At 39.7% G+C, this 20,860-nt stretch overlaps 1 protein-coding gene across 1 annotated transcript in view; it reads right to left on the bottom strand.

The window, feature by feature from the left end:
- Positions 1-277: 277 nt before the first annotated feature.
- Positions 278-20,860, bottom strand: part of ANO1 (anoctamin 1) — an 83,858-nt gene continuing 63,275 nt past the window's right edge. Inside the window, exons 15-27 of the mRNA XM_072864718.1 lie at positions 19,702-19,713; positions 18,831-18,902; positions 15,610-15,684; positions 14,063-14,264; positions 13,222-13,333; positions 12,526-12,583; positions 12,318-12,418; positions 11,723-11,868; positions 10,087-10,239; positions 7,768-7,820; positions 5,905-6,089; positions 3,979-4,084; positions 278-2,952 (exon numbers count right to left, since the gene is read on the bottom strand). Of these exons, the coding sequence (XP_072720819.1) occupies positions 2,692-2,952; positions 3,979-4,084; positions 5,905-6,089; positions 7,768-7,820; positions 10,087-10,239; positions 11,723-11,868; positions 12,318-12,418; positions 12,526-12,583; positions 13,222-13,333; positions 14,063-14,264; positions 15,610-15,684; positions 18,831-18,902; positions 19,702-19,713 (1,536 nt within the window). The 3' untranslated portion in view covers positions 278-2,691. The remainder of the gene's footprint in view (positions 2,953-3,978; positions 4,085-5,904; positions 6,090-7,767; positions 7,821-10,086; positions 10,240-11,722; positions 11,869-12,317; positions 12,419-12,525; positions 12,584-13,221; positions 13,334-14,062; positions 14,265-15,609; positions 15,685-18,830; positions 18,903-19,701; positions 19,714-20,860) is intronic.

Consider the following 20,860-nt stretch of genomic DNA (forward strand, 5'->3'; position numbering starts at 1 on the left):
TTGTTAGGAAGATGTCTATAACCTGCAAACAAATCTCAGTTCTGGCCTCTGCTGTCTGAGTACACAAGGGGCACTGGAAAGGGCATCGCAGATCCACTCTTAGGCAAACCGTAACACAAATTACTGTATTTCTCAAATCTAACAGTACTCGTAGGTGCATGCTCAGAGCACAAGGAGGACTGGGAACAGAACCTGTCCCACAGGAGAAACTCTTGCATATTGAAGTTTATTTCAAATAAGTGTTCAAAGAAAAAAAAAACCCAAACTAAAACAGATTTAGTATATATTTGCTTTTCTTAAAAAATGATTCCATGAAAGAGTTTTATAGTTATCTAAGTAGTAATACAGTTTTTTATATACAAAATTCCATTTCAAACAATTTACTGTACAAAAGAAAGTATAAGCAACTGTTACTATTCCATGATTTCAGCAAATAATGAAAAATTCTTATAAGTATGTGTTCAGGATATACTTCTACCGTTTACAGGAATGTCAGTATTAAGTTGGGAATACTTTCAGATAAGTATTTACAGATGAAATTCCCTTCGAGGAAGTTCCCCTAAGATTTCTCTTCAGAATAGGTAGTTCATGTTTGGCTTTCTTCTGGATCTTTTGGGCTACCAAGGAATGAGAGGAAGAACACTTTTTCAACAAGATGTACGGACAGAATTCTGCTTGATTTATTCCCACTCACAGTCCTATTGCAGTCAGCGGGCCTGATCTGGTAAGCACTTACTACCAGGCATAATGCTTATTGTGTGCATAAATCAGGCAGGATTTGGCCCTACAGTAGTAAGCTGTCATGAGTTAGAAATTTTAAAAATAGTGACATTCCTGCAAGTCAAAATACAACAGAAACAAGAGTTAACAAAATATAAGCCCTTTATTAATAAAAATCTTTGGTTGGATCAATATTTTAAATAAGCTTCAAGAATATTTGGTTAATACCATTTTCTTTCTTCCACATAATTTCTTTTCTGGTGCCTTCTTTGGACAGACTACAGAAAAATATCAAGTTTATCACATACTTTAAAACAAATAAATATATCAAAAGCTAAATATGGCATTTTTTTAAGTTCTAGCATTAATCTTTAAATTAGTTTGGCAAAGAAAAAAGAAAAGGAAAAAAGAAATAACTAACTTCTCTTGAAAACAGTCTTTTGACGTTTGGTTTTGTAACAAACCATACAGTAGTTAGACTTTAAAGAAATCTTTCGTTTTTATTTTATTTTTCAGTTTTATATTTGTAATGCAAGTGCCATAGACAAGACAAAGCAATAAAAGAAATGAGGTTAATTGCACCAATATTATTTGGAAGTGCAGTTTATCGTTTGACAAAGCAAAACTAAAATGTACTATGCTTAAAAAGAGTTGTACTGATGGGATTTAGCTAGGCTTTGTAAGTAAGGATTTTAGACTTATACTTTAAGGAAGCTCCTCGTACAAAAGATAGAGTATTTTAAGACAAAAGAAAACTCCTGTAACTAACTGAAGGTCTGGTCCTGTAGCCCCAGTGCAGGCAAGACTTCCACTGAAGACAGTAAGTGGGACATGTTTTGGATTTACTCCTCCGGCACAGCCTCTGGGAAATGCCATTCGACAGCAGAAAGTCTGCGGGAGCAACTGGCTGTGAAAAACGGGTGCAGACTCCTTTCTCCTGCAGAGGATAGAGGGCTACAGAGAAAAACCTGGCTAAGAACGGGATGTGCTAAAACAAGGGGAAAAAGGGAATTTCCTCAGCAACCACAGTGTCCGAGTACTAGGCAGGGCAGTGTGAGTCACTGTAGCTCTACGTGTGCTCGTTAATTCAGGGCATTTAACAAAATGCTCTGTGATCATCTACCTGCTGGGAGGATCTCCGAAATTGTGCTGCTGCTGCCTGGCCACGAGCGAGGAGCCGCTGGGGGACTGCTCAAACACAGCTGACGCAGCCTGGGGCACTGAGGTAGCTTCATCCACATCAGTCATTCATCGGTAAAAAAGAACTTTCCCAGATTCCCTTTTCTGATGTTTCTGAAGAGAGCAGTGCCCCGGTGAAGGTCGCGGGCACACAGCAGATTGCCACAAGTGCCCCACGCACCTGCTTGACTCTCAAGCTCAGCAGGAGTCTGCTTGTTTCAGACCCGCAGGTTCAAACACAGATGTCTGCCAGCAGAGCTAAACCCTATCTTGGAAAGCAAGTCAGTCTGGTAGGCTTTATGTGGTTTCTCTCCTGCCAAAAGGAATACCAGGGCACACTCTAAAGCTGATTTTGCATATACGTTTTCTAGTTACCCCACAGACCTTCAAGCCTGGGGTTCCAAAAATATTTTAAATTAGTAGTATTATTATTACTTAAAATTTACCTTTAGTTAGTTAGTTAATTAATAGGCTAAGGTCAAATTCTCAGAGAATATCTCTATCAAGACATACTAAGTACCTGCATTTATTAATGCACACCGTCAATAGTGTTATCTATCGATGAAATATAAAAATTCCCTGCATTACTGCTTGTGCAAAAGAAAAAACAACATTATCAGAAAGAGAATGTGGTCCTCCATATTTGTAAGAAGAGCATTTCTCACAAAGATGGGAGCAAAATGGCAGCACATCCTTCAACATGCACCAGGTTGTCCATTAATCGAGTCCTGCCCTTTACGCGATGGCTTGTGTATCAGTGGAATGCCCCGACATACTCAACTCCCTCCTCTTCTATACGTCAAGAGGATACGAATGGCAGGAGGACAAGCTCCCACTGTGGCTCCTGGAGAGTCTGGGGCTGTGATTGTTACAGTTTTCACCTTTTTTCTTGTCCTTGTCTTTCCAGGTTTCTAGCATTTGCAGCTTCCCTTGCTCTTCTCTCATGAAGACCTCCACCATGAGAACTTTCTCTTTATGAATCTGCTGACTAATGTCCTTGGGAATGTCTGGGATAATCCAGTCAACAAAGTCACTCATAAACATGACCAAGTTCTGAAAATGAAATTGCGAGAAAATGTCAGCAAGGTCAAATGGAAGGATGACTGTAGGGGAAGGGGCCACTTTTGGTGTACTTAGGAAGGAAGAATGAAGAAAGGACAATATTTGAGTTGGGCTCAACGGCATGTTGCAAGCCTGATACTGAGCCAAATTCACCTCAACTTCTTGTTCATGCTAGAAGTAGAGAAAAATGGCAGGCACAGATCTCTATGGTTTATGTACAAACACATGTATGTCACAGCCACTTAGAAATCCAAAGGAAATACTGTCATTGATAAACGGCTTACGAGTTTTACATCAGGAAGGCAGAAGCAAATAGCAAGAGGTAAAATGATGAAAGCTGGTAAAACACATTCCAATGGAACGTTTCTGATTTAAAAACCTTGATTCAATGAAAGGGAGGTCTTTCACAAAAAGACGTATATTTTGTCCAAAAAAACCCCCCAAACGAAGGAATAAAAGTTTTGAAACAAGTTGTTTAGATAAGGCAGACTTAAAATACTTGTGTCATAATAACCAGCATCACTGTTGCGATCGAATAATGTCACTTAGTGAAAAATTCCAAGATTTTGCCTTCTTGTTCAGATGCGAGATAAACTCTAACTGGGAGATTTTGGAAATCTCATTTCTTGGCTAGGTCTAGATATGAGTTTGGATGAAATTTATGCTGCTTCAGTGAATTTGTTGATGTCCTACTGGAGAAATTGGTGGGACTTAATTAGTATCAGCCTTGTGCTTTGCTGCTCACTAAGGTCATTAAGTTGCTTCTGCATCAAACCAATTCAGGGAATCCCTGGGGATGAATTTTTCCACTGGGGATATACCTGGGCCGGGGTGGGTGGGAGGAAGAGGATGAATGGGGATGGGCAAATTTCTTTGCTTTTCCATGAAACAGCTGAGAAAGAAGGTATTTTCTTTGGCCTAATAACTTATTTCCAAAGGTGGGTTGCCTTATGTAGCTGAAGAAATACGGTAACTCTTTTTCTTTCTTACATAAGAAGTGCCTGCAGTATAACCTACCTGGAAAACTATCACAAATGCTAATCTTGCTGCTAGGACAGCCCAGAAATCCTTTGAAATGTCATACTTGTTTTCAGACCAGGGGGGTTCTCGATAATCTTTGTATCTGCAAAACAAGACTCAGTAAATCAGTGATGTTATTCAGAAATTTTGGCACCATGAGGAATTAATACCCAAGAGTTGAACAGTAAATGGAACCATCTAAAAGCAAGTTCACTATTACAGCATGACATTCTACGAACCTCAGAAACAAGACACAGCTGAAAGCCTCCCACAGCCTTCAAGTTTTACCCAAAATTAAAGGGTTTCAATCTTAATACCCTCTGATTAGTACAAATAATATCAATTCTGCATAAAGATGGAGTAAACTACACAGCTCAGATAATTTATTTTCTTTTAAGATTGGTAAAAAAGAATGACATATATTTTTCAGACTAATTTTAAAGACAAAAATACTGATCTCGGATCCATAGAGTGTGTTATGCTACGTGGTGTTCTCCTTGTTCATGATAAGCAAAAGGTCGCAGCTAAATTTTGCCGTATAGAGAAAAGGTAAGAATTTTGCCTTAGCTATAGCTTACAGAAAATCTATGAGCTAATCAACAATAACTTGTTAGAAATGGGACCAAGAAAAATACATTTAATTAAAAACCACAGCATCCTGTCAATATTTTGAAAGAATTAGGGTTCCGTATTTTCAAAAGATTTAAAAATCCTTAGAATATGGAAGAAATGATGGGATGGGAAGAAGAAAGAGGCTGTGACTCGAAAGCAAATAAACCTGGCTTTTTTGTATTGGACCATGACACCTACCACTTCTGTTCTGTAAGTTCTGTGCTAAAAACATGTTTGCCAACCTCATTTATCCTGTGCCCAGAGATCACCAGAAGGAAACCAGGAGAAAGTAAAAGCAAGCAAAGCTAATACATATGCAGTTTTGGTTGGTTTTTTTCTTTCATCTCAGAGTGATTTTTCTGTTTAGCGGTTATTTCAGCAAGATTAACTTGCACTATTCAAATTTATAAAGAACATAAGTTTAAAAATAATACAATTATAAAGGTGGGGTTTTTCCTGTTCAGTTTGTGTATTTTTTTAGTATACGTATATCAAAGTCATCTTTTTTTTCTCCCCTGGAATGTCTCTTCCCTCCTTGTTCTCCTCTTCTGCTTCTGTCCTCCATTGTCCCCCTTTCAGTTTGGCTGGTCTAAGTGCTTTCACCATTATATTTGGCTTTGGTTCCCAATTCTAAACAAACGTTAAAACATTTGTTTAGAAGATGATGCATATCTAAGGAAGCCTAGGCAAAGCATGCATTTCAGCATTGACCTAGATTGCTTCATAAGCTGAAATATGCAACAATAATTTTCCTTTAAAAATGAAAAGAATATGTAGAAATTGTTACAGGCATGCAGATTTCCTGTATGATGGCACTTTAAGTAGGTCTTAAGTTCCAGTGCAGATAAGGATGCTATTACTCTTATCAGGAATTGCTATAGAAACTGGACAAAAGAGAGAGGTGTACTGTGAAGTCGTGGTCATTATATCAATAGCATGTGATTCAGCAATATGACATCAGAGTAACATGATTTTGTTCCCTTAAAGCATCGTTGTGCTGTTTATCATTATTTATCTCCTTTCCTGAAAAAGGGAGTGCATAATAGCGAAAATCTTTGCACGGACAAACGCTGAATTTAACAACGCTAATCTCTGTTTCCCAAAATAAGCAGTACTTCATATTCAGCTTTTGTGGTTGCTTAATATGTAAGCCAAGACGTTCAAGGCAATGGATCCATCTGATATAAAAAGCTACCAAGGTACTAAAAAGGTATTGAAAATACAAGGGACCTGCCCCAGGAATGTAAAAATTTGTCCCATTCTTAGTCAGCTGTGAAAATACTTAAAATGAGTTATCATTCAAGAGAGTACCTGCATATCTGAACCTCGTAGCCAAGATCCATGGGGTCGTTTGGAGCTGTTCCTGCTTGAAAATCGCTGACATTAAAAGAGGATAGTGTATGGTTCACGAAGCCATGCATGGTGCCATTCTCACTGTACATATACAGGTACACGAGGCGTGGAATGAAGTCGGATGTGAATGAGATCACAAATGCCTAAGCCACAAGAGTAAAGAGTGAGCGCAATATTCAGGCAGTGGTTAAGTTAATAATATACTCAAGTCTGTCTTGCCCAAACAACTCATGCAACTCAGGGACGGCTTCAGAAAACAAGGGGGGAGACTGCAGCCCACAGGGCCCTAAAAATGGAGTATTCACTGCTGCAACAAGGTAGCATTTACTGCTTACTCTTCCGAGTTGCAGAATATTAGATGGAGTAGTTCCACGCCGACTGAGATTTCCACGTGGATAACAAGTTGAACTCCCCAGACAACGAAGCGGCCGTACCCCCCGGCACCAGAGGAAAGCAAAACACGGTGCTGTTTCCCCGTCCCCCAGTCACACCTTGTCCCTGATGCATTGTATAAAGTCCAATTGATGGATTTCCAAGTACTTTTCTGTTCTGCGAACAACTGACAGTGAATTGACTCTTTAAATTCATTGCATTGCAAAAGGCCATTAATAGTATATGTTTTTTAACTCCATCAAGATAAAAGGATGAGCAGACTGAGCCCAGTTTTATTTTTATGGTCACAAAAATTGTGTTTTATTTGGTTATTTAAAAAGGTTTTCTAAAAGCACCATACAGAAAATGCAAGACAGCCAGTTTGGCTGAGTTCTTCATAACTTTAGCCTTTCCCATTTATCACTATTATGAAACATTCCCACTGGCATAAATCTCATGTACATGTGGAACAAACACAGTACAAAATGTTTTACTTATTTTATGATAAAGAGGGGTAGTACATAGATCAAAGAGGGAAAAATAACACTGGATAATGACGAAGAGAGACTACACGGAAGAAAAGAGAAAAAAATAGAGACATTATTTCCAAAGGAAAAGAGGAGAAAGAGCAAAGACAAATTAAGGCAGCATACCAAATAACCAAAAAACTGGTTTGGCCATAGCACAACAGACACTTGTGGGCAAAACGAAGGGATTTCCAGTCTGGATAATGGCAAAAAACCCGAGAGGGCCCATGGACATGTGGCCGTAGGCCCTACATGGCCCCTGTTTTGCTGCATTGCAAACATGTTTTCAGCTTGTCACTCAGCTTCTATTTTCATCTTTCTCTAGGTAGGGTGCAATGAAGATGATCGTTGTGGATGTCTAGTCACATAGAATATTAGATAAGTACACAAATGAATATGTTAAGGCGTGCTAAAATTTTCTAAGGGCTGGGATGTTCACCATTGAAGTAGACAGAACTCTTTTCATGGATTTTCAGAGCTATCTGACTGAGGGCAATGCAGTTCGAGGCCAGATTTTCAGTGGAGGAACACTGCACTCTGATGAGCTGAACTAATTCACACCCAGTTGACTACCGGACCCTAAATAGGTTTTAGCATTGAAATTAAAAAATACATCACCTTAGTGATAGTATTTCAAAAGAGCAAAAGTAAGCAGCTGTGGTCTTACTTGTTTGAAAGGCAAAACTGTTTTATGAAAACATTCTGGAAAAAAGCTGCAACAACTACTTACTGTTTTATATTATTGCTACTACTGTCACAACTTTGAAATAAACACTGCATCCGATTCTGTAATATTTCAGAAAATTTCTAAATCATGTACTTTCACTTGATTTTAAGGGATTTGTGCTGAAATAAAACTAATGGAGCAGAATGGAAAAGCCAGCCTATTGAATTAAAATTTTATTCATGCCAAATTACTTACATTTATGATGACAGCAAGCTTTCCAATACCTCTGAGGATATTATACCAGATTCCTAAGGAAGGAGACAAACATGTAAATGTGTTCCAGTCATTAAAATTAGATAAATTACATTTTTATTTAACAGTGTTTGGAGCACTTACGACTGTGCCGAACTACAGTTATATTTTAAATAAAAAAAGAACAAATTATAAGATATTAATTTAATGACCCGTAAGCAAAGGGAGCCCAACTCTGTCTTCCAAAGCTATGTTTAGGGACCTATTTCTTTAAGGCCTTAAGCTAAAAGCTTCTTTGAGGAAGAGGAAGGCAAGCATGAGACAGAGGAATGCCGGCATAGGTAGAAAAGAAAAACATCATGAAATTTCATTCAAACTTCTCAAATGCTTGATGAGAAGAAGAAAGCTACAGATAGGGAGCTGGAACCTCCACACGTGGTGCAGAACATACTGGTCTACCAGCTTTAAGGATCTGAATCTGTTTCTACACCTTCTCATCACTATTGATCCTACCTCAGTTTCAAGAAAGCAAAGCTCCAGAGGAGCCACTCGATGGGATTTTTTCAATTTGCATCTGGAAACCATATAGATATGGGTTTCCTCAGCATGGGCTCTGTGCATACAAAACGTAATACCAACCAACACCGTATTGACTCAGGTTCAACCCTTCTGGATTTAGTCTGAAGATAATGCATGAAGTCCCACAGCTCTGCCCCTTCCCCATCTCCAGATCCCATTCCTCATGGAAGGGCTTCTCTGAAGTCTACCTAAAGTTCTGGTTTAGCATACATGGTTGCACACCCTTGTGCCTGGCCTCTCTAACAGTCTCCTGGTCATTACTGACAGCTTGAAAATTTCTCCTTAGTTGAAGTCCTCAAACTGCAAGATTCAGTCTTGATGGAAAAACCCAGGGCTGCTGCCAGATCGGCGTGGTTACAGCCCTGACGAGCCGCTCTCCTATTCTGGGTCTGAAGAGGAAGGAAGATGTAGGAGGCTTTACACTGGGTGACATCCCTGGAAGACTCCTCCAGCCTAGCTGAATCCTTTGCTTGATAACTAACTGATACCTCATATAGCTTTGGTCTTCTGGCACAGCATACACAAGCCAGCCTGGAGAGACTACAGAATTTAACTTCAGGAAAAGATATTGCAGTATCAGTGGAAGCAGAGATAGACCTCTGTTTGCTGCCAGTGGTTACCCACTGCCTTTGGGTGGGAAGAAGGGTGAGAAGGTGAGACCTTCTCCCTTTCCTGATTCTGCTGACACCTGCCCTAAAAACTTGTCTGGTTTGTCTGTGGCCATCTCACAGTCTCTGACTTTGGGAAGTCTCTGAAAGAAGTGGGGTTCTTTCACCCACAAGAGTGGGATTGAATTGCAATAAAGTGCAATTACCACCCTCTCAAAAACAAACCAACCAACCTCAACCCCCCTCCCAACCAAAAAACCAACAACACCCCCCCAGCATCTCCACCAGCAACCTTAGCCCACAGCATCAAATGAGCCAGCCACAAAACACCCCAAAAGCAATGTCGTGGTAAAGGCAATAGCGTGACAAAACAAGATGTGTTCTTCAGCTCTAGGATGATCCTAGGGCACAAGGATAAGCCCAAGGAAAAATTCTGCTTGCACAATACCAGAATGAACACTGAGTTTGGTAACAGATCATAAACTTCTCTGCTCTTGCTGACTGGCTCTGTAATATGAAGAATTATTTTCATGACCTTTTTACTGATAAGTAACCAACATTTGGGAGAAATAGCTTTCTCATTACATGTACCCATAGCTGTTAGCCCCCCGCAGTAAGCGGAGGACTGCTCTGTTGTCACCGTACAACCACAGAGCCCAGTTCCAGCTAGATTCACTGCAGCTTTCAAGCTTCACCCATCTACATTCATGTAGTGATGAAGGGATACATTTACCCACAGACTTTTGAGTCTCCTCTCATTCCCAAGTGTATTTCTCCAGCCCAGTCCACAGTTATTAAATGCAGAAATTTTTGCTTCTGCAAGAAAACTGCGCTGCCAGGAAGGACTGTTGATGTGCAGAACCATGCAAGATATTTCGCTATTGTATTGATCATTTTGATTTGAAAAGTGATATTGTCTACTTAATAAAATATTAATCTGAATTTAAAGCTGTGGTCTTCCTATGTTAAAAGTAAAACCTCGATAAGTTATGACAGTTCACAGTTAAGCCACAGTCTAATGTTCTGAATTTTCCTATAAATATCTTTCTTTTAATGAAACTAACTCAGCATAATAATATCCTGCCATCAATCCAGGAATAAACAAACAGGGATAACAACAGCAATGTGCACTTACCTATATCCTTTGCTCTGACTGCTACAGGTCTCCTCAGCTCAGTAACAAATTTTTTTGCATCTAGACGGATTTCAATGATGTTGTTCAACAAAGCAAACAAAGGCGCCAGCGGGAAGGATGCAACAAACAAAGTTACAAATCCAAACTGAATAACTGAAAAGAAAAAGCAACCATTTCAATGGCTGTGGTCAGTATTTATCGAATGCACGCATCATCTTGTCAGTGCCATCCCCCCAAATTCTAACAAGTTGACACTTGCTGGGAGACTAAACCACATTTTCTGCATCGGGCATGGTTTGCCTGACTGCTGCTCCATTCGGGCATTGGAGGGCCAGTTGCCCCTCTGGCAAAAGCCGGGGCTGCTGAGGCAAGGCAAAGTAACCAGAAGGATGGGGAAGCTCCTAGAACAATTTTGCCGTGGGCGAGGCTGGCACAGGAGTGACCTGAAGGAGTGGGATTACAGCAGCGACCGTGTTAGCTCTACATACACTTGCCATGCTCCACCTGGCAGGTTTTTAGCCCTCACTAATCCCACTAGAAGCTTTCTCTTCTGAAGAATAGAAACTTATGGGCTTCGAAAAGGACACAACTGATTCTCCGCATTTACTGGGAATAACTTGCTTCCTACAGCCTGGGATCATATTTGCTTTTGTTTGATGAGGACATCACATCGATGTCATACCCATCCTGGTACTGTTAGAGCCCCATCTTTCTCTTCCTCTGTTACATCCAAATGCTGATCTCACTCACTGCATCTTTTCTTATTTCTAGGACCTGACAGCATGACCTCGTAGTTTGCACCATTAAATCTCAATCTGTTTCAATTACTCTGAACATCAAGATATTCTAATTTGCCTTTGCATTTACTGGGCATGCCAATTTTGGGTATTAGTATACTTCATTATCCTTTACCACGATTTTCGCCTAATCATTCCTTAAAATACTAAATAAAGTTGCTCTTTTAAGACAGATCCTTCAGGAATGTCTGATACTGTAGCAAACAGCATTACGTTGAGCAGTTCTCAGCCTTTCCAAGACTGAAAGAAGGAAAAGAAATGTAGTGGTACAGCCACAGCAATACAGAGCTGATATCCAGTGCTTAACTTCCGTATCACTCACTCAACATAATACATTACTTGAAAAAAAAAAAGACACGTGATCTGTCAAGTACAACCTGATCTACAGGCACATATGTCTCTCAGAAGATTTAGTCGAGATTTCAGGAAACAGAAACAATCTGGTGTGAGAATACACAGTGGAAATTGTCAAATCCAAATTAAGTAACTTATTTCCAATGTAGGGTGCAACTGATGCTAAAATATGCCTCACAATCTCAAGTTTATGCCATTTAACCATTTCCATTTGAAACTTGGCAGTGACGTGTCACATGGCTTGAAAGACAGCATCTAAAATATAGTGCTAAAGTAAGGGCTCATGAAGAGCAGAGAGCACAATTCATCTCCGAAGCAGCCAGTGGTTGGCTGAAACATGCTACAGTCCAAGACTATACACTTTAATAATGAAGTTATGCCTCGTATCCACTGTCCACTTAATCTACAGTTCAAAAACCTCAGCTCTCCGTCCCAATTAGTCAGAATAATTATGGTTTAAAATGCCTTCTTTCCACCTCACTCACTCATTTCCATATATTCAGGGGTAAGTCCAGCGAAAGGCTCCAGGTTGTAGTCCACTTCATAACGCTGCTTTTTTTTCATGTGCTCTTCATGGTCTAAAGAACGCCGACGCTTTAATTTCATGTATCGTATAAATTTCTTCATTTTTCTGGGGGAAATGAAAATGATTCCGTTAGCGTGCCCTTCCGGTCACGGTGCCCATTTTTCAATTATTTTACATTAACAGACGCAATAAGCTCCATACCTATTTTCATAAAAACTGTGCAAGAGCCACAACAGGCTAAAAGTATCAGGGATCAGCATACACAGGTACTGAAACACGGTTATAATTGAATCACACGTTCAGTATTACACCTCCTGCTAACCAGTAGGAAAGAAATAGATTGCCTAACACTTTTCAAAGACGTCTGCATTGCTGGATGCAGTTGCAGCGAGGATGCAGGTATTTGCAATACGGCAGACACAGGCTTACTGCAAAAATCTTGCCGGTAGCCTACGAACCACGTTCACGTCAAGGGGCAGTGGATACACGGTGTATTGCACGCATCGGAAAAACACGTGTTTAAAAAAGCCAACCAGACAAAAGTCGCTACTTACGGGATGCCAATCTCAAATAAATTGTTCTGAATCAGCTGCTTGCCCAACATGATAATACTGAGCTGGATACACAACTCCATTAGGCAACCGCCTGGAGCACACTGGGGTGGACAGAGGAAACGTCAGTCAGAACATTTGCTGCATCCCTGTGGAGGGGAAGATGCTGCTCCCACCCAACGTGACCACAGACAGGGTAAAAAGCAATTACCTCTTCCATTCGGAAAGAATGGAAAATGTAGACGTAGTCTCCCGGACGTCCAACAAATCTAGGGCACAATGGTTAGAATTATAAACTTCATATGTATTTTACACTTTTAATATTTGATTCCTAAAGTCATTTATGATGAACTCTATGCTTTTGAGTGGGACCACCTAATGTTTAGTCCAAAAAAGTGAATGAGAATAATTATCTTTGGTTTTGTTTTAAAGAGTAAGTCCTGTTTACTGAGTAAACAACTCGGTAAAACTGCAGGTCTTGTGTCCTACAATATTATAGGCACATCTTGGCAGAAATCCTCTAAGGTAATCCTCATTTCTGTTGCATTAGCCGCAACGTGCCACACGGAGTATTTATTTCAGCCTTGTGCTTTCATGCTGGTTGCAAGAAGAGAGATGATACTTGCTATGATACAAAGTTAAGGGTGGCAAATGGACAACGGTAAATAGCCTGATGGGGGATTGTATCTGAACGTACAAAGTTACCTTAACAAAATGGCTTTAACAAATTTGAAATGGCAGAGTACCAGGTCTCTGCTTTATCCCATGAGGCTGCAGAGTTTTTTTGGTCAATACTGAGGATTTTTTAAACTAGATTTACTTTATTGTCCAACTATGGTCTTAGCTCAGCTACAGCTGTCTCATAAGCAACAAGCTGAAACCCTGAACAGTCTTTTGCATTACTCACCGGCCTTTGAAGAAAGCGACGTAGAAAATGGGTGTGTAGGCATTGACAAATTTCAGCAGAAAAGCCTTAAAAATCAGCCGCTCTTCGAAATTCTTGTCAGTTTTTGGCACCTCTGGAACCAATGTGACATGGATAAGAAACATTAAGGAATTATCCTACCTGGAACATTTCAAAGTCTTATAAGTGTGGACTTTGGAAAACATCAGCCATCTTTTAAACAAAGAGGTATCTATTTATAGCAATATATATCTATATATTAAAGCAATATGGCCTCACTGAGGTCAGTGGTCAATCTGCTGAGGATCCCACCGTTCAGATGTGTTACAACAGTAATTCCCATTTCATTCCACATCTGGCTGACCTCCATGACAATCATTTGCAGATGGACAAGAACTTATCTGAAAAGATTTCTGGACCTTTTGTCACTGATGCTTTTTGGAAATGATTCAAAATGGTTTTTTCTACAGTGCTTTTTTGCACTCAACAATTTTTTGCATTTCTCGACATGTCTTACGCCAATTAAAAAATGGCAGAAAATGAAAACAGTAATTGCGTGATATAGAAGAATGAAGCTCAAGATTAGGTATAGGAATTTCTGCTGTATCCCCATCACCCATAACTGGATTAGTGATTAACACTACCACTGCTGTAAGAAGAACTTTAAAAATAAAGCCAAATCCATGTGCGCTTTGATATTTGTAAGTAGCTGGTTAGAATTTTAGCCACACGTTTGAATTGCCTGGGTTTGCTGACCACTTTGAAGTTAATCATGAAAGCCAGTCATTTGGGTCCTCTTATTTAAAATGGCTCTAGCAAATATCAGTTGAGGATTTAAACCTACCGATCTGAGTTAGCCACCTTGCGATGCAGCCGTATACTTCATCCAGGATGATGATGACGACCAAATTGATAATGACTGCGGTGGCAGTGACGGTGACCCTAACGCTTGACCGGCCCGAGGGAGTTGAACTGATCGCCAGCGCCGCTGCAGTCGAGATCCTGTATATGATGACTCCAAACACTATAGCGAACGTCAGCCCAACCTGCAAGTAAGAATAGCACAGCCTCCTATGAAAGATTTAACTATAAATACTTTGCTTGGGACTTAGCAATGACCTTAGCAATGACCTCTGGGACACATCCCAAGTCCACCCAATTCTGCATTAAGGCTCCCAAGCACTTTGATGAACTGTAGGAAAAGATCCTCTTTTGCTAGTCATTTGATCATCACATCAAAAAATTGATACAATGATGCCACAATCACATGCAAAAGGCTTTTTTTTAAATACACCTAAATGTAAACTACTTGCTTATATTAAAAGTATTAGTGGGCTTCCTTTCAGCCCTAACAGCAACAGCATATATACATGGTATTTGCCTTATATAAAAGAAAGCCAGGGTTGAAGCAGAGAGTATTTCAGCTTAAGACTACACATAAGCCTTCAAATACCCTACTCAGGCTCGCTATCCTGTCATAATCTCAAACTGAAATTAAATCTGATTAAATCAATTCGTCTGATTAAATCAATGGCAACGTAAAGGTGCACAAAATCGTACTCAATTTTTCATTGCTTAAATAGAGGAATAATTTTAAAACGTGATTCTTATAAGGTACCGATTCTTCAGCTGAGAATATTAGATTTACTGCATTTCCATTCTCTGAAAACACAAATATTAAAAAACCCCAAACAAACAAACCCAAACCAGAATCCCTATCCCATAAAAACAAATGCACTGAGTTAGTCTGGTGTATTCCACCTTTGGAAAGGGCTTAAGCTTTTTTATCCATCTGCCAATCTGTTCCATGTCTTGAATTATTATGAGTTCCTTCGAAATTTTTTAAATGCTGATGCTTTATCAGCAAATGGAAAAAGGCTGTTCTCATCGTTATTTTACCTTTTTCCTGAATTTCCTGAAAACTACTCTGCAATTCTCCTGTTACATGGTATAACCCCAAATTCAACTGATTTATTAAAAGGCCTTGCTATCAGGACTGCAATTGGCCACATCCTTTCTTTCAAAAAAGTTTGGTATAAAAATGAGCTGTTCTCTGCTTCCTGACTACTTTCTGAGAGGTCTCTCTCTACTTTTAAGTTTCATCCCATCAATGGTGGTGGTAATTTCCATTTCCACACCCCCATTTTTCCCCTATCCTATTTAGGTATTCTTATTTCTTTACTGGAAAGAGATGGCAAAATAGAAATTCAAGCTCTTGACAAGATTTTAGATTATAAAACAATAAAATGTTTGCATTTTTTCACTGGGGAAAAGCCATTGCAAACCACATCAATCCGATAAAGTCTGACGGTTTCACTAACATTTCCATCACTTCCGTTCTATACAATGACTCGGTAACAAAAATGTCAGGTTTTGCTGGGTGATACTTACCATGAAGATAATGCCAACAAAATTGGTTAAATAGGCTGGAAAGCGATCCTTCCATGTCAGCTTTTCTTTATCTGTCTAAAATTTGGGGAGAAAAAAGGGTACATTTAGCACAGACGGAGCATGTGATTTTGCACACATGACAAAAACAGAGAGGGGGAAGAAAAGGCCAGCAAATACACAACCAGTTAGAAGATGCAGACACAGTGTTTACAGTTACAATTCCACACAGGCAAATTTTTTACTCCGTATCTAGGTTCAAATTGGTCAAGCGCCTGCACTGCAAGTATAAATAAACCAGATTTTTCTGTATACTTTTTGAAGAAAACATGCAAATAGGCTGTCATAAACCATGAAGTAAGACCTCTCTTACTGTTAAATATTTTGCTTTCCCTAGAAAAACTCTCCTTCTTCCCCTCTCCCTCCCCAGTTAATATTTGCAGCTTTGCAGTTGCACAACTGGTTCCACTGAAATACAGATTAAGTATGCTACTGAGTAACTCCAAGATGAACGCACAGTTGACAGGGAAGATCTTGTTTTGGTGTGTGACAAGACTTGAAATTCCTTCAATAGGAGTGATTTTTAACTACCTGGCTACCCACGTGGTATTCAATGGACCACGCCAATAGGAGTTAAATGCGCATGTATAATAACTCTTCATAGGATATCCTAAATCCAGTCAACCAGCCACTGCCTGAATTTAGCTATGAAAATTCCATTTAGCACAGTATTGCTCATCTAGAGTCTTTAGTAAACGTTGATGCCGGGAATTGTTTCTAAACACCAGAAAATAAACAACAAAAGGAACATTACAGATGATGACACACACGTTATAATGAACATAAAAATTTTACTCAAATTCTATTTTTATTACATGCACGTTGTCTCAGGGAAGTGCAAGCAACTCTTTCAACACACGGCCCATGCTCCACTGCAAAACGGAACGTCAGTCCAGGACGGTAAATCTAAGATTAGCCATGCAGTGCCATTCCCAATGCACAGAAACAGTGTCCCAAAGAGTGCTGAAGAAACAAGGGGAGCAGGGGGAAGAAACCCAGAACTGAACGTGAATATTAAACAAAGGTTCAACAGCCAAAAACAAATTGATTTGTGTCTTCCATAATTACTCATAATTTGAGTTTCTTCATAAGTTTGAATAAAAAGAACCAATTTCACCCCAGCCATGACTGTCTTAACTCTTTGTCTCCATTTGTTTGCTGTCTCTTCTGGAAAATACCGATGCTTCTGATGGCGGTCAAAGGAAACAAAAAAAGGATCGGGCAATATAGCATTACAAAGCACTGCTAAATTAATCTATATACTCTCTACTGACTCAGTGTACATTGCCGTTTAGCCACAAGCGAATGCTCTGTTAGTTTGCTTACGGCTTTGTGTTTCAGCTTTAGGTTAATAAAACATAACAACAAAAGACAAACTCTTGCCCCAAATCCTGGGGTAGGTCAAGCAATCCTGCAAAGGATATTCCCTTTTTAATTGAGGATTGTGCCCTTCTTTTTCCTTTATGGTGTATAAAGAATGTCCAAAAAGTTTTTCCTTTAAAAAGATCTTTGTTTTTTAACTGGACTTCTCTTGAAAAAATATGAGCGATTTCTGGTTTAGCTTTAGATATTTTTTCTTTAAGAAGATTTCAAAGTTGTCTTACAACTGTTGAATTTGAACTTTAACACTCTAGATCCCAACGAAAGATAATTACTGAGTCTTTCAGAAAAAACTCCTTTTCTCACGTTTCCCAAATTAGTAACATCCAAATTGAACACAGCCCAAAAAGTTATAAATAGTCTGGTTAAAAAAAACCCAAACCTCTCTTAATTGCTCAGCTTTCATACTCCGATATTTGGAGGCCACCATTCATTAATTGTCCGATTACCCTACAGTCTTCCACATTTAAGATCTGAATTCCTAATATACCCAAAAGTACAGCGAGTCGCAGGTTTTGAGCAGAATACAACGAAGTCCGTATTCCAACATTGTTTATCCAGCCGACAAGAGGGCAGCAACCCAAATTCTTTTTCTTCTGCAAGGGATTTGAAAGCAGTGCTGCGAGTAAGGCATCGCACGGGACGCTGAACCGCTTACACACTGCATCCTATAGATTAATGGGAACATACCACTGTCAGCTTTGTAGCATCTTGGAAGAGGAGCCCAACAGAAATCGAGTATAAGCACATGACAAAATCGGACACATTCAGTTTAATGCCAGTCCGATCTATGTGTGCTGCCTCTTCAAGCGTATTTAATGTTAATGTGGTTATTGCAGTTGTATTTTCATCGGGTTTTCATAAAACTCCAATTTAGGGCATGGTTCCACGCTACTGTGCCACTGGCAGCAGATACAAAAGGGGAATTTCTGCTGACAGATTTTGTTTATGCCGGAGCATTTACTTCTCTGCTTGAAAACGCGGTCATACAAACGGCTGAATTCTTGCAGTTAAGGGGCAATAACCTCTGGAAGGGTGGAAACCAGTATGTGGGGGAGAAAAGGAGCTTTTTCAAATTGGTCTGCTGCTGACAGACAGTAATAGGGAAGGAATTACAGCAAAAGGGCAGGGAAGCTGCTGATAGGGACTGCACCGTCCGTCGGCGAGATGCACGCATCCCTGGGATGACTGGCAGCACCTTTTTCACGGCGATGTAAAAAGCAAGTTAAAAGCAGAAATGAGCACTACCTTATTCAGTGAAATAAAATGGAGTTGTGCTTTTAAAAGGCAGAAAGTTATTATCAAAGGTGGAGTTTGGCAAGGAAATTGGTGTTAGTACCCTTCATAAATGCTCAAGTAATATTTTTATTTACGAAAAAAGTCTAGCAAGACAGAGACCTAGTCTTTCCAAGACATGTCTAGCAAAATCTCTCCTGAGAGGCTTTAGGTACTTATACTTGCACCGAATAAGAGGTTTTGTTACAGTTTTCTCAAACTTGATTCGTGAGCCTAACAGGAGTGCCCCTTCAATGGGGCTCAATTAGCTTCCCTAACCACACTCCTGTATCTGATTATTGAAGACATTTCTAGATTTAATCAGGTCTTGTGCACTGCCATACACCAAGTACCCCATGTATGCTAGGACCGAAGACATCTGGAATTTAAACACAATGTGCACTGACTCTATTTTTTACCTATTTCTCAGTCTTGGGTCAGCGCCTGCTATAACGACCTTCTTTTTCAAAGTCTTTTATAAGTGAAACAAATGAGTATTTTTACCATACCTCTTTATGTTTGTGTTCTTTTCTCAGTGATTTTTCTAAAACTTTAGCTTCATATTCTGCTCTTGGATGATCCTGTGAAATAAGTCATGTTTAATAAAAAGCAAAATTATTTATTTTCTGTATCAGCTACATATGAACTGTTTGCAGGTCGATTTCCTGATCATTTCCGAGTTTTCTAACTGAATTCTAAGTTACTCGGTATGTCTTTTATGTCAACTGGTAGTCGACTGTCATTAAAAAAGATGTTAAATCCCGTATCATTCACAGTTCCACAGCAGCAACTGCAGAACGATCTGCACTCACGATCAGACACCCACATGCAATGCTATGTAGATTAAATTTAATACATAAGAGTATACAGCACAACCTGTATTAGCTTAAATTAGATTTTGCGTGTCAACTGTAATTTCAGTGATCCTCAGCTCATGAGGGAAACAGTTATCTGCTGTCAGTATGCAAAATACTTGGCTTTGGGATCCCAGAAAATTGTCAGTTGGGGTCTTCCCCTAATCCTGTCTTGGACAGCATCCACCGATTACCCATCTGCATTGAAGGAGAGGGTGTAGGAAACACTCAGAAGTAAGACAGAGCCAAAAGATTCAGAAAGATTGACGGATTCAGAATTCACAATGATTACGCATTCACAAAAGATTCAGAATTTACAATTATGCATCGGATGGGAAACAGAATGGAGTTGAAAAAAGTCTGAACAAGTGGAGAGGGGGAGGGTGTAAAGGCAAAGCAATCAGTGGGAGATCTAAGGAAAATCTGATGCTCGAAAAAGAAGAGGTGGAGATCAAAAGATGACATTCATCAGTAGACATGTAATAAAAAAGGTAGGAGCAATTAAAAAAAAAAATGTTTTCCAAACCTTGACTGCCTCCTTCAGGAAACCAGAAAAAACCCACGAAAAACAAGAAAAAAAACAAAAAACCAAAAATTTGATTATTGAACTGTTGCAGATCATATTGGATTTATATTTTTAAAATTACATGAAACAAACATAGGTACAGTGGATGGCTAGACACTACCAGAGAAAATCAGTCTACTCATGTTATACAACATTTATTAACATTACTGTAAGTATTGTACGAACTGGGTGTTCCTAAAAACACCCGAAGATGAGACACTTTGGGTTTTAGTATATCACCTGAAAGCCCGACTCTTTAACGTGATACTAGCTTAAGTTTCACTCAAATCAGAAATAGGAGGGGCTTCAATTCTTTGCTAAACCCATCTATCTGGAGTTGACTATACAAAACAAAGAGCAAAATATACTTTATTAACAGCTGCTGTTTTAGCTGTGTAGAGCCTTGAACTCAGACGTGAAGGGGATAGACATCGGAAAGATACAGTTAATCCTTTCTACTTTCATGTATGCTAACAACAAGTTACCAAAAATAAAAGAGCAGTATAGTATCCAGGAAATAAATCCCTATATTCTTTCCCAGTAAAATAGGTAGGATCTAGCAAAGCGCACGGCATAGAGGCTGCTGGCATAGTGCGCCTAAATATATTATGGGGGAGACAAACATATTAAGAGGAGATAATTCAAGCAGAAAGATTTTGGGGGCAAGGGGAATAATAACAGTGCCAGGCTCACCAAGCTGCATAGTGTTAAACGCAGGGCCGGTGAGGTTTTTGTTTCACGTGAGCAATATTTGTTGTGTATCTATTTAGAACACCTAGGGATGTGACAAGGGTGGTCATACTTCTTTTAATAATAACAACAGTTTAAAAAAAGCCAGCTGGCCAGCAAACGAAGCGGTGAACGCCTGTACAAGCCATGGGTCCTCGCTGAGGTCCCACAGCAGGGTTTTCGCAGCGTGGCTCGTCACATACGATGGGAACGTGGAAGGGACCCGCACACCTCCGCCGCCTCTGAACTGCAGGACAGCCCAGGGCAAGGCTGCCGGGGCTGGGACCACGTTATGGTCTAGGAAGGGGTCTCCTTTTTTGTAAAGCAACAAAATTAGAAACAAAAAGGTGGGATACAGCTTCTCAGCTGGCTGAGGATTTTCTCGCCTTTC

The sequence above is a fragment of the Ciconia boyciana genome, chromosome 6 (assembly GCF_034638445.1).
Source record: "Ciconia boyciana chromosome 6, ASM3463844v1, whole genome shotgun sequence".
Lineage (NCBI taxonomy): Eukaryota > Metazoa > Chordata > Aves > Ciconiiformes > Ciconiidae > Ciconia > Ciconia boyciana.